General features: G+C 48.2%; 1 protein-coding gene across 2 annotated transcripts in view; it reads left to right on the top strand.

The window, feature by feature from the left end:
• Positions 1-60: 60 nt before the first annotated feature.
• Positions 61-12,810, top strand: part of CMTM4 (CKLF like MARVEL transmembrane domain containing 4) — a 55,735-nt gene continuing 42,985 nt past the window's right edge. For both annotated transcript variants that reach the window (XM_080411201.1, XM_080411202.1), the window contains exon 1: positions 61-11,486. In XM_080411201.1, the coding sequence (XP_080267327.1) occupies positions 11,301-11,486 (186 nt within the window). In that variant the 5' untranslated portion in view covers positions 61-11,300. The remainder of the gene's footprint in view (positions 11,487-12,810) is intronic.

The raw sequence follows: 12,810 nt of genomic DNA, 5'->3' as shown, positions 1-12,810 counted from the left end.
GTGAGTTCTGTGAACAGGAGAAATAAGTTGAATAAGAAATAAGGAGAAATAAGGCTTTTACAGTTGTGTACCTGAATGATAACTTCCTTCTGGGGAGTTCTTGTACCAGCCTTTGCTAATGCAGCTCCTCTCTGGCATTTAGCGCATGCACATTGTGTAAGTAAAGCAAAGCTGGTATAGCTACGTTTGCAGAGAGGTGTGCTCGTGATAGCTTACACCTAAACAGTTCGGTTAGCAGAACTGCTTTTGATGCAAAATATTTGTGCTCATATATTTGATCTCATATATTTCATGAGAATGGGGAAACAGTTGCGTATCTTCCCAGGTTAAGATGTATACCTTCTAATTTATTTTGTGGAATACTGTGTCCAAGCAGAGCAGTGGTCCTAAATTTGCAGGATTAACATCCAGGTTATGAGAACTTAAGGAGTAAATTGCTGAATGGTGCAAATGCCTTTTCTCTGCCAATAGCAAAACTAAGTTTTCTCCCTTTGGTGGGTGTAACAAGTTCTTCCTAGTAGGCATATAAGGAGTAGACTGATTAAATTAGGATTCTACTTGTCTACTTCATTGCTACTTTAACTGGATGTCTATATATTCCCCTACATTGCTTGAAGTTCTAGTTATTAATGTTTCCTGAGTCACCTTGCCTCTGAAATGCAAAGCAACTAGGCTTTGGGTTTCTAAAATACGTAGTTTCTCTAGAAGTGAAAACTTATGAGGCCATGAAACAATTGTGAATTCAGAATTGCCATAATGCTTTATGTTTTAATGGGTTCATTAACGCAAAGAATTAATTTTAGCCCTTTAAGATGGCATTTAGAAAATATTAGAATTAGAAATTACTTTGGAAGGAAACTAAATGAAGACTTCATCTCCAGATGTGTGCTGAAGTTGAAAGTGACTTTCGTCAGAAAGACCGTAACAGTGGATTTAAATGGAAGAGTGCCCTTGTAACTCTTATCTTTACTTTGCTGCTGTTCAACTGTAATTTGTTTTTTTGAAACCAAAATGTTTTCAAGTCTTTAAAAAATAATAATGGGATAATAAGGTTTTGGTGTGGAAAAACATCTCGCTGGAGGGTCTAAGCTACTCTTACAAGATGAATCTTTCACTGCCTCTGCTGTTCCAGATGGTGGTGGTACCTCCTCTGTCTTTTTAGCTATGGGAGGATTTTGGTAGGGAGCGAACTTCTCAGATAAGAACATGTGCTCGGATAAAATCGTCAGTTTCTGAGTCTTTGTAGTTCAAATACCTACAAGGAAAAGGCTGTAGAGTTTGTGAGGTTGTTATTGACCTAAACCAGACTCTTGTTGTCTGGGTAGGTATGTAGAGCTGCATGGAATATGTAAATTGAATGTTTAGCACCAAAAGCAGAACTTGTCTATTAGCGGGCAGTGTTAATTCCAAAAGCACAGTTTTGCTGGAATTCAGTTTCCCCTTCAAGGAAGCATTGACATAAAAATTCCAGCCTGTTTTACTACAGCCTTCATAGTAATTAATTACTTCTTCTCTGATCCACTCAGATTGTGTGGAGAAGATGATGTAAGCACAAATAATTAAGAAAGCCAACAGTCTGAATTAATGCTTTGGGAGACCACATGGCTCTGGTTTCACACACATCTGAGCTTTCTGCAGTCGAATGTAACTGTAGGTTGTAAACAGGCATGTGATGTACTGGGAGTCGCAGAGGTGCAGGTGAGGGCGGAATCTGATCTAGCATGCTTCCTTTGCTCTGGAGAAGCGCAACAAAGCGAGCTCTGACTTGCACATGTACATCAATGCCTTTTGAAATTCAGATGCTTAAAAAAATAGCTCAAGGAAGTTAATTTTCTAAATGGAGTGCTTCACAAGTGGTAGTATAAATGTGGTGGTAGAATGCTTCAAAATCGTGCGTGTCTCCGTAAACCTTAAGTATAGGGCACCTAATTCTGCTTTTAACTGGCTTACAGCCACCCACCCCCAAATTAGTAGTATTAGCACCTTAGACATTTCTTTTGCCAAATACAGCAATGGACTGAAGAGCGTGGTGCTGATGTTTAGAAATACCTGATGCAAAAGATTTGACTAGTCAGTGTAAGTTGATAAGTAGCAATGTTGCCCTCTGAAGTAGCTATGCAATCACTTTGGTCTGTGTACTGGAGGGGTTATATGAAACTACACTAAGTTACGTGCAGGAGGCCTGAAAGATAATGTAAACAAGGGAAGCTGTCACTTTTCTCTGCTGCCTTTGTTTGCAGGCTTTCTGTGTGGCAGAATCGGCATTGCTAGCTGTAACTTTTTCTCTGAAGAAGGAGGTCCTTGACTCCCCTCTCCCTGACAATGATAATTACATGTTGCTGAAAGTTTCTGGAGATGAAATGTGCCAAGTCCAGAAGGTGGCAGACATGGGGTCAGTGCCTGTAGGTAATGCTGCTTAGCGTGCCGTTGCAAGATGCCATATGCATTGCTTGTGATGTTCCCTTAATAATTCTTGTTTGGCAGATTTTTATTTCTTTTTATTTGCTAAGTCTCATTTCTTTTTTTGCTAAGTCTCTTTCAAAGAGTGAATTGCTGAATTTTTCCCAAAGCAGTTTCATTCAGTTCTAAGCATTTTGTTAATATGGGTTAAGCTTTTTTTCTTTCTAATTTTGAGTTGTCTTAAGACACTCTGGTTTCTTTCTTTTAAAAGGAAACTGTTGGATCTGTGCACAAGAAGGCTGAACTAGGTTGTGCAAGCTGCCTTTGAAAAGTGTCTGATTTTTCAGTGTGAATATTTACTAATGGTACTGTTGATACGTGTTTGTATGTTACACTCAGTGTAGCTGTGACATATGTAAAAATGTCGTCTTTCTCTCAGACTTGCCAAATGCTTAAAACCAAAAAAGAATCCTTCAGAATATACCAGAAAGGTGATTGCAACTAAAAGGTGCTATGAATAGTCTTGCATGGATATGCATAAGAATGTGCAGTAAAATAAAGAAAATAAAAGAAAAGGAAACATGCAATTGTAAATCTCTGGCACACAGCTTACCAGATGGACAGCATTCCAAAAACCAGGGACTTTCCTTTTGGAGAGGGAATGAAATGGCAGCATTAGAATTGAGTTAATTGATATAACAGAGGGAAAAAGACCACTGAAAAGATAATGGATGGAGGTGGGTACTGAGGCTTGGACCACATCAACCTTACATACTGTTCACTGGACTCTGAATTTGAGTGACTAGAGGACAGAGTACTCTTGACTTGGGTGCATTGGCTGAAGAGACTGGCTACAATTTTTGTCTTGCCTGTTTCCCTGTGTGAGCCCAGCCACGTTTTTGGTCTGACACCAGCCCTTCGACTGTCCTGCAAGGCAGAGTGGGACAGGCAGCAAACCTGACCCAGGGACAGCGAGTTCACAGCATGGTCCCAGTGCAAACAGGGATGGTGGGCGCGTGTTGTAGCAGCGCAGTATGTGCCTAGGCAGAGGCTCCGTAATTAAAGTTTGCATCTGAACACAGGCTTGACACGGTTTGGTTTCAGCACAAACTTGGACGTCGCACTCAAGTTTAAATGACCGTATTGTCTTAAATAGTAGGATAAAGGTGGAGATGAATGTTACTTGCTGTGGTTTGTTAATAAAAACTGGTTTACACTGGTAATAAATCACTGAGTATTACAAATTAAAACCTCTCTTCCAGAGGAATCAATTGATTATCCATGAAGGACTTAGTATACTGACTATGCTTTGGAGATTATTAGAAAGTAAGGATGTTAAAAAATTTCAGGTGATCTGAAAGACTTCAGTTCCTGTGCCTGGAGGCAGAAAGGGAGAAATAGGAAAAAAATTCCATTTTATTAAAGATCAGTCACTGACTGCACAGAAAATCTCTCAAATCCAAAACAAAGGCAAAAAGGCTAGGGGGAGAGCTCTTGGTACTTGCAGCCAAACCCTGAACTGGATTTGTCTCGCTTAGGTGTGGAGGTCAGTCAGGAGAGTGACAGGCTGCCATCGTCTGTGTTGTCATCTCCCTGCAGGACTCGGCAGCTGTCAGCTGACACTATCCTTCAGTAACAGTTGTGAGTTCCAGTTGTAATGGGCTGGGTTTGAAACAACTGAGTGGTATATTAGCCTTTGATATATGTAAGAGATGACAGTTCCTGAATTAATACTGAAATTTGTGTATGTTACAAACCTGAAATGTTACAGGTTTATTTTCCTGGAAAAAGCACAGGTGCCCCAGAAAAATACTGGATTGTCAGTAGGCAGCTATAATTAGCGACTGTTTAACTAGCTGTATTAGCATGTTTTGACCCATAACCTTGCAATGCTGTTTTGCTGGGCTGAGAAATTGCCAGTGAGACTGGCAGAATCTGAAATATTTCAGATTTAGCAAAAGCCTGTCAAAATCTCTGCGAGTCATCTGTTAGCCGAACGGAAGTACAACACAACTATTAAAGAGAATGAAGTCATATTTTAAATACTTTCAGCACTGCTTCCTCTGCTTTTGTGTTTCTTCTGTCCTGTTCTACTCCCTCCTCAAAAATAACGTAACTCTTTTGGTCAACTTCAGTAACAAGAAAGATCTCACAGATAAGCTGGCTTAGTACTAGTTGCATGAAAATTAGCGGCGTGGTGGAGACAATAAATCCAAAGATTTCCTCTGCTTTAGGTAGGGATCGCCAAGTCAGTTTGGCTAGTTCACAGGCGAGACATGCCAAACAAAAATCTGTCGGTCTGCACACATGGAACCTGGCATAGCACTTGCTTCCTCTTGCTCAAGCAGTAGTTCGAGGACATAAATAGGAGCTAAGCCTGCTGTGTGTGAAAAGGGACCCTTGGGAGGGTGCTGGGTCACTGGGCTTGGTGGGAGGGGTGAGGTGGGGAAGGTGGGAAGAGAAGACATAAGTCTGCAAGGAATCAGGATTTATTAGTTCCGCTGTGTATGGCTTTGTAGAGTTGGGGCCATATGCCTGCCTTGAGTTTATAGCCAGTGATGGAAGACTTGAAATTATTTTTCCTGTTTAAAAAAAGAAAGAAAATGAAAAAAAAAAAACAACCTCTGAGTGGGAATGAGCCAAATTAGCTGAATATAAAGTTCTGTCGTATGGAGTAATTAAGTGCTGTTGAAAAACAGGGATATTCTTTGAACTGTTGTTGTGTTAGGTGATGTTAGCAATAAGCTGTAGTTTAGCTGTAAGTAAAACAAATTCAGAAGGATAATTAAAAAATGAACTTCTTGAACGTTTGCAGTTCCCCACCAGAAGCGCAGGGGACTGGTTTGGTTGTGTAACAACAAACACTATTAAAACAGTTGAGGTCAGTTGTTTTCGCTGGCCCGTTTTGTCCGTTGAAAGAAGGAATGTAGTGAGTGTACTTCATCTTTTTTTTTTTTTTTTTTTTTTTTAAGCTTGTTAAGGGACCTTTAAAACTTCGCTTATAAAACATGGTTTATACAATTTTTCATCCTCCCCTTCAGCTTCCCACCTCCTGAAAAAAAAATAAAAATTGGCTCTCTCCCTCCAAAGGCCTGCTGTACCCTACACGCTCTGTCTCTTGCTGTAAAAATACTGGCTATGACAGGGGCAGCATGGCCAAGCAGTCAGAGGGGAACTAGTGTTTTCTGACCTGTTCTAGGCCTGTGTGTTTTGTAGGGTGGTATTGGAAGAAGAATATCTTTTTTTTCTCTGTTCAGGCCTTCCCCCCCCGCCAGTGCCCTGAATAAATGTAGTGCCATGAATAAAATAAACACTGCTGTCAGTCTCTCTGCATATTTTTCAGTATGCTTCATTATACAGGATTCTTTCAAAAGAAATATAACTCACAGCCTTGGCTGGTTCCCAGCACCATTAAAGGTCTTCTGGCACTTTTCTTAAGCATACGAGGTTTTGCTTCTATTTTTTTATAGAAATTAATTCCACCTCCCTGCTATGTAGAATGTCTGCTGCCCTCCAGCCCAGCTGTGGCTGCAAGGTAACCCCTCGCCGGTACTTGCAGATTGCACGTGGTTTTAAAAGGTTTTGGAGATGAAAGGAGTTGGTGACTCCATCAGTGACGAAGGCGGGGGGGAGAAACCAACCCTGGACTGGTAGACAATACTGAAGGAGATGTCAATTGTTAATCTGGAGTAAAAAAAAAAAAAAAAAAGCTGCTCTGTGAATGGCTCATTGTTAACAGCATATAAAGCCATGTTCGTAAGTCTGCAAAGTAAGGGTCCAGCTAACTTTATCAGCAGTGTTGCCTTTCTTGGTTTGGTTTCTTAGGGGATTCTTTCTCTTGGTTCATTTGTTTTTGAAGGGGAAATGCTGTTTCCCGATAGCAATGCTATTAATCCAGGAGTGACGCTTTTACCTGTTCCCTTGAAGGTGAAGCCAGCCCTGTACAGCTCCCTGGGTCAGGTCCTGTGCTGATGTTCCAGCCACCGCTGCCTTCTGATCCCCACTGAGACCTGATGGCCACCCCTTGGCGCTGGCACTGGGGGGATCCGCACACAAGTGTGTGTACGAGGGCTGTAGTGCCCTCCAGGGCTGCTGTGTGTATTTCCCAAAGCTAAGGGCTGGAATACAGGTGATGCTGTTGAAAGTATGCGTGGGATGATATTACGGTATAACTGCAGGACAGGGATAGGATTCACTGACGCTTTCTGTTGTGAAAGCAGCACTTTTTTTTTAACCAGACAAAAAGCCAAGGGAGTCGCTCACCGTGCTGTGTCTGTATGTGCCTTAAGTACCCGCACCAAACGGTCAGATTTGAGAAGCAGGGACTATGTTGTCAGCCTGTGAAACTTTCCTGAGTATTCAGTGGAAGAAGATTTTATAGGTCACCCTTCAAATTAGTTTCTTTCTGCCCTTCTCTCTGCTTCTCTCGGTGCTTTCCTCAGTTGATGTGACCATGCTTTGAGTCCTAGCCGAGGAATTCAGTTCTTGTTACTGCTCCTGAGGCACCTTTATGCGGAGTGGTCTTACCCTGGGAGGTTGAACGGTGCCGCTTCAGCTGTAGTTGGACGTGATGAATAGGAACTGTCGTGCACCGTTCAGCACCAGTTGTCCTCTACCAGTTAGAGATAACTGACTGCATGACTCCCCACCATTCTGTCCAGTTTTCCTTCGCTTAAAGTCCATGTCAGAATTTGCAGCTTATTCCTGTTCTATTAATTCCTAACTCTGACTCAGCAAATTTATTTGCCTGCTTCCCATGCTGCTCATGGCTACAGAGTCAAAGCGTGCATGCCACGCTTCCCACACTATGAAAATGGACAATTTACTGAACTAAGGCACTTAAAACTGCCAGATGTTTTCCTGAAGCAATTTCTTTATTAGCTTTTTCGGGTGGAATGGGGTGGGGTTTGGGATTTTTTTTCCCCAACTGCAAAGTTGAGAAAAAGCTTCAGCATTTTTTACATTGAGAAATTCAAGGGGAAAAAAGCCTCCTCTCTGATGCCAGAGTTAAACTCTAATCACTGCTCAGCTCTCTTGGAATTTGGCAGCATACCAGTGCTCCTTCCCTTTGGTAGGTCATGTGGAAATACCGGAGCATTTTCTTAAAGAACCTCTCAGCTCTTTTCAGGTACTTGCACAGATGTAACTTTCCTGTTAGGATTCTAATTCCTTTCACACCCTTAACTATGTTTAGGCACCTTTCGTAATAAGCACCATTCAGATCTACAAAATTTTATGTATAAACATTAAAATACTTTAAAATGTGTTAAAACTACATAAATGCAGCTTTAAAAATCTGGTTTTAAGTTGATAGTCCTATTCAGTTGCAATAAAATCTCATGCTTTAATCTTGAAAATAAAACTTAAACATGCTTAATGAAATGAATCCACAAGCAGTTCACAAGTTTATTAAAGGCTGTATGAATAGCTGAGATGAAAGTTGAGAGATGAGGGTTGCTTTGTACAGTTTGATCCATGATAATATTTATAATTCTCTTTCCACTGCTTTTTTACACCTAAATCATTAGTTGGTTTTAATTTATCACCACTGTCCTGGAGTTTCTTTCTGATGGGGAATTTTTAATTCTGTCAAAGCTGGCTTAACTGTTCTGTAAAAATACAGCTCTTTGATCATTTCATGAGAGTGTCTATGAATAGCACACTTGGATTTCCTCCCCTCTGTGCTGTTTCTTTCTTGTTTTCACTGTCCAGTCATATTTTAGCTGGATATGAAGTCCCCTCTGATGAATTCAGTGATCTGATTAGCTTGATACTATGGTGGTGTCTTGAGTGCTGATCATTGACCTGGTTCCCCATTTTCTTATTCTTGGTATGGAGCCACACAATGAAATGGCAGGCTGTGCTTGAAAAGCTTATGAACTTGTGAAAACAAAGTTATCTGAAAGCAACGTGATCTGCCTTGGATGAACGCAATGACCTTTTTACTGGATCAATAGTTTTATTTACATATTAAATGTAGGCATTTTTTTCCTTCAAGTGCTGCAGACCGGGCTGGAAAGGTGCCGTATCAGGCAAGAATGTGTGTAAAGGATTCCTTTGTTAAATGTTGGCAGCAACCTCACGAGCCCTTGCCAAGTCTGTCCAGCCCACCCACCCGTCCAGGAGGACGCCAGAAAATCCCCCAGTATGGCTTGGTGTTGGCGCTGTGCCATTTACAGCAAGGGGGACGCGGGCTGCACAGAGCGTGGTGCTGAACGGGGCGCCGTGGCTATGGATGGCAATGCCAGCACCCCGCTGCCCTAGGAGCTGCCTGCAACGTCTGTGAAACGGTGGTTAGGGATGCTGTCAAGATGCTCGCTGAAAATACGCTTTGCAATTGTTCAAAATAACACTTTGGGTAGAGCAGAGAGGACGCTTACTGTGCTTTCGCTACCTGGGCAGCTAGCTCACTGAAGAACAGAGGGGGTTCGGTTTGTCTGTACTTTGCAGCATTCTCAAAATGCTCTTAATGATTTTAAATACATTTAAACGTTGTGATCTCCACTTCATAGGAAAAGCTAAGTGATTAAGAAGTTTGCTGAAGGCTGTGAAGGAGGCAGAGGCTAAGCCAAAACCCAGCATCAAGATCTCTTATCGCCTGGCCTTTTTCTTAAACCACTCAACTATATCTCCCTTTGTCCTTCATTTGCCTTCTGCAGTACCACCTTTTGATTCTCTTTCAACATACTGATGTGTTTCGGTTAGAACTCCAAAAGAGTCACCAAAATAATATTCACTGGATGTTTCAAAAATGTTTTCACTCTTTTGCTTGGGATAGTTTTCCAGAACTGCCACAGCAGTCCCTTGAAACAAATGTTAAATGTCTCCATAGGTGAATGTGGATAAACTGTGTTTGAAACAGCTGTGGAGCCCTAAGTTAAAAGGAATCCAGAGAAGCTCTCCTAAGCGACAGCTACGTACCCATGATATTTCCTACAAGAAAGGAGCTTTGTGAGACTTCTGATTTCCCCAGAGTTATACAAGAACTGAAATAAGAGACTGTAAAAACCTGTTAGTCCATCATGGCCAGCCCTGTGCCAATGCAGGATAACCCCCTTGCATTTAGGATTTCATGTTGTTAGGCTAGTTTCATGTGACCCAAGCAGCAGAGTTACCATCCTTCTCCATTCCTTGCTCATGTTTTCCTTTTTTTTTTTCTTTTTTTCTTTTCCTGCCCTTTGCCCTTTACCGAAGGGCAACGTTTCTGTTTTCTTAAGCACATCTCCTAACTCTTAATTTTGCATGAGAAAATCAGCCTCTTCCAGCAGCAGGGTGTATCAGAGAACCCACGAAAAGACTTCCATCAGCCGTGGCCCGTCAGCTGTGTCTCCAGTTAGCCAGGCAGCTGATGGCAGACAAAACCCTGGTGCTCTCCAGTGCGCTCTCTGTGGCCTTAGTTCTTGGGATCTATTTATACAGAGACCAAGGAAAAGAAGAAAAATGTCTTGAAATTAAAAGTCACATGGTAGTAGGCAGAACCCTCCAAAAGAAGAAGGGTTAAAGGAGCTTCCGAAGAACCAAAAGGGAGAAATGAAGCCAGACACAAAGCAAGGGAAATCACATGGTCAATAATCCGCAGGGTTCATGGAAAACCGGGGTGGTAAGGTGGTGTCTTGGAGGCTGGGGGAAGGTCCTAGAAGAAGTAATACGTGTGAACATCCTGCATGAGCAGTGTGGAAGGGAATGGTGTAGCCTGTCAATGGCAAGAGCTAGGGAAGGGATCTGGCCGGCAAAGGCGGCACATCACGGGGTGCAGCACCCAGCACTCGCATGCTTGGTCTGCAGTACCCGGCAGCTGCCTCTCTCCCTGCACCTTAGAAAAAGTTTTTTCCGATGCATTTGATACGCCTGTGTTCGCCACATCACGTTGCAATTTCTCCTTATTTGTGGTGACACTGCGTAAGAAGCAGCGTTTCCAAACAGCGACTCAGCGCCCGTCAAGACTAACCGTCTGCTTGGACAACCGCACCGAGCCAAGGAGGCTGCCAGAGCTCCGGTGCCCGAGGCAGCGCGCCCCGAGGGGCTGCGGGGTGCTGCGGGCACGGCCCCGGGCGGCTCGGGTGCGCGATCCCGAGCGGCGCTGCCCGCGGGGCCCCCGGGTCACGGACGCAGCTTCCAGCGCCGGTGGCCTCCGCGGGGCCGGGTGCGGCGGGGAGCGCCCCAGGTGGCAACGTGGTCGCGCCGCGGGCGCCAGCGCCTGCCGAGGCCCCGGCAGGGACCAGCCCGCCGCGCCCGGGGGTGCCGCGGCCGGGAGGCGCGGCGGGCCGGGGGCAGGTGCCCGCCCTCCTCAGCCGGGCTCGGCAGGGCGGCCCCGGGGCGGTGTTGCGGCGGGGGCAGGTGCCGGCGGCGGGGGCGGGGCGGGCGGGGGCCGCGGGCCGGTGGAGGCACCGCCCGGCCGGGCGCGCCCCGCGGGGCGGGCTCTTTCCGCCCTTTCCGCTGCGCGCAGGGGGAGGAGCGGCGGCGGCGGCAGCGTCCCCGCTCGGAGCCGAGCTGCCGTGCCGGGACCGGGGGAAGGGAGCTGAGCCGCGGGCTGGCCGCGCCGCCCAGGGGGTCGAGGGGGCCCCGGCGGTCTCGTCCCTGCGGGAGCCCGGGCCGGGCTGCACCGCGGCGGCCCCGGGCACGGCGGCTCCGCGCGCCCCTCGGCGGGGCCAGGGCGCCCCCGGGCGGCGGGGCGCTGAGCGCGGCGCCGCTCTCCTCCTCCTCCTGCTGCCGGGGCTGAGGCGGCGGCCGGGCCGGGGCAGGGCACCATGCTGCCCCCGCTCTGCCCGCGCCGCTCCGCCTGACGCGGGGCCGGGGCAGCCATGCAGCCGGCGCGCCGCTAGGTGAGCGCGGCGCGGCTGGGGCCGGAGCTCCGCGGTCACCCCCTCAGCAGCGCGGCGGCACCGGCAGGCACCGGCACCATGAGGAACGGCGATGACCTGGAGGGCTTCGACGGCGAGGCGTCCAGCACCTCCATGATCTCGGGCTCCAGCAGTCCCTACCAGCCCACCACGGAGCCCGTCAGCCAGCGCCACGGGCTGGGCGGCCTCCGCTGCGACTTGGACTACCTGCGGGGCACCTTCGGCAGGATCAAGCTGGCCGAGGTGGTAGGTACCGCCGGCGGGCAGCGGGCCCGCGGCTGCCCGCGCTCGGGAGAGCCCCCTCCGCGCCCCGGCGGGCGCCTTCCCCCGTGGCGGTGCGGGCGGGGAGCGGGGGGAGGCGGCGGCCGGCCTGGCGGCGGGGTGCGTACCTGCGGGCGCGGCGCCTGGCGGCGGCCCAGCCGGCCTCCATTTCAGGCGGGCCGGGCGCGCCGTGTCACCCGCCGCCGCGGCCGAGCTCGGCGCTGCGGGGCGCGCTGTCGGAGCGGCCGGCCCCGCTGGGTGCGCGGGGTCGCGGACGCCCGGGGCGGGGCGGGGGGGCCTGGTGAGGCCCGGGAGCGGGGCGAGCCACCCGCCCGCCTCCCGCCGTGCCCGGTGGCTGGAGGAGACGCCGCTGTGTTTGCGGTGGCGGGAGGCACGTCAGGTGGCTCCCCCTCGCCGCGGGAAGCGGCCCGGGCCTGGCCTCCATTACGGCGGGGGTTGGGGGGCGTTCGGCTGCGCCCGCCGCTTTGGGTGGGGGGTTTGACCGGGGGGTGCGCGCTGCGGCCGGCCTGTGCCCTTTGGTCGCCGGGGTGTTGAGAGAACTGCACAGCTACGGGTTTTGCGTGGGTTAAAAAAAAAAAACAACAAAAAAGTCAGTTTACCAGTACGTAAGGCGCTTCGGGTGTTGGATGTTCTTTCACTTCGATGGACTTAACGGAGAAGGGCGTCGGAGAGGGGCCCGGAGGGGCGCACCCGTGGGTGCCTGGGCTGCAGGCGGGGGGCTCCTGGCTGCGGGGTCGCCCCGCCCCCCCTCGGTCAGGGGGCTCCTGGCTGCGGCCCTCCCCGGCCCCCCTGCGGGCTCCAGGTGAGGAGCTGGGGCTGCGGGTTGTCCCCCGGGCCGAGCCGCTTGCCTGCAGCAGGCCGAAGGTCTCCTCTGCGCGCAGACTACCAGAACAGAAACCCCGGCAGATAACCCAGCCACACCTGCCTTTCCCCGGTCTGAAATAAAATGTAAGTGGCGTTCGCCCACGTCCTTCGAAAGGCTGAACTCTTCGGTTTGATGACAGCCCTGCGAGGCTTGGGGCACCCCAGCAGCCAGGTGTGTCCCGATGCCGAAATGTGTTGTCATCTTTTCTGATGTTGGTTTTCATCTGATCCGCTCTCAAAGTCACTTGGATACCACCGTTTTTTAAATCAACAAATGTGTTTTTCCAGGCTATTATTTTAAAATAGGCATTTTATGAAAGCAGCAGTAAGTCTGAAATACATTTTTAAGTAGTATCTTCCAGGGTACTACAAACTGTTTTCCCTTAAAAAGGGCGAGCTCTTTGAGGGCTGTGGTGGCAGAAAC

This window comes from Falco punctatus (assembly GCF_963210335.1).
Source record: "Falco punctatus genome assembly, chromosome: 14".
Taxonomy (NCBI): Eukaryota; Metazoa; Chordata; class Aves; order Falconiformes; family Falconidae; genus Falco; species Falco punctatus.
The sequence above is the reverse complement of the archived record's forward strand: the minus strand, read 5'-3'. Positions and strand labels throughout refer to the sequence as shown.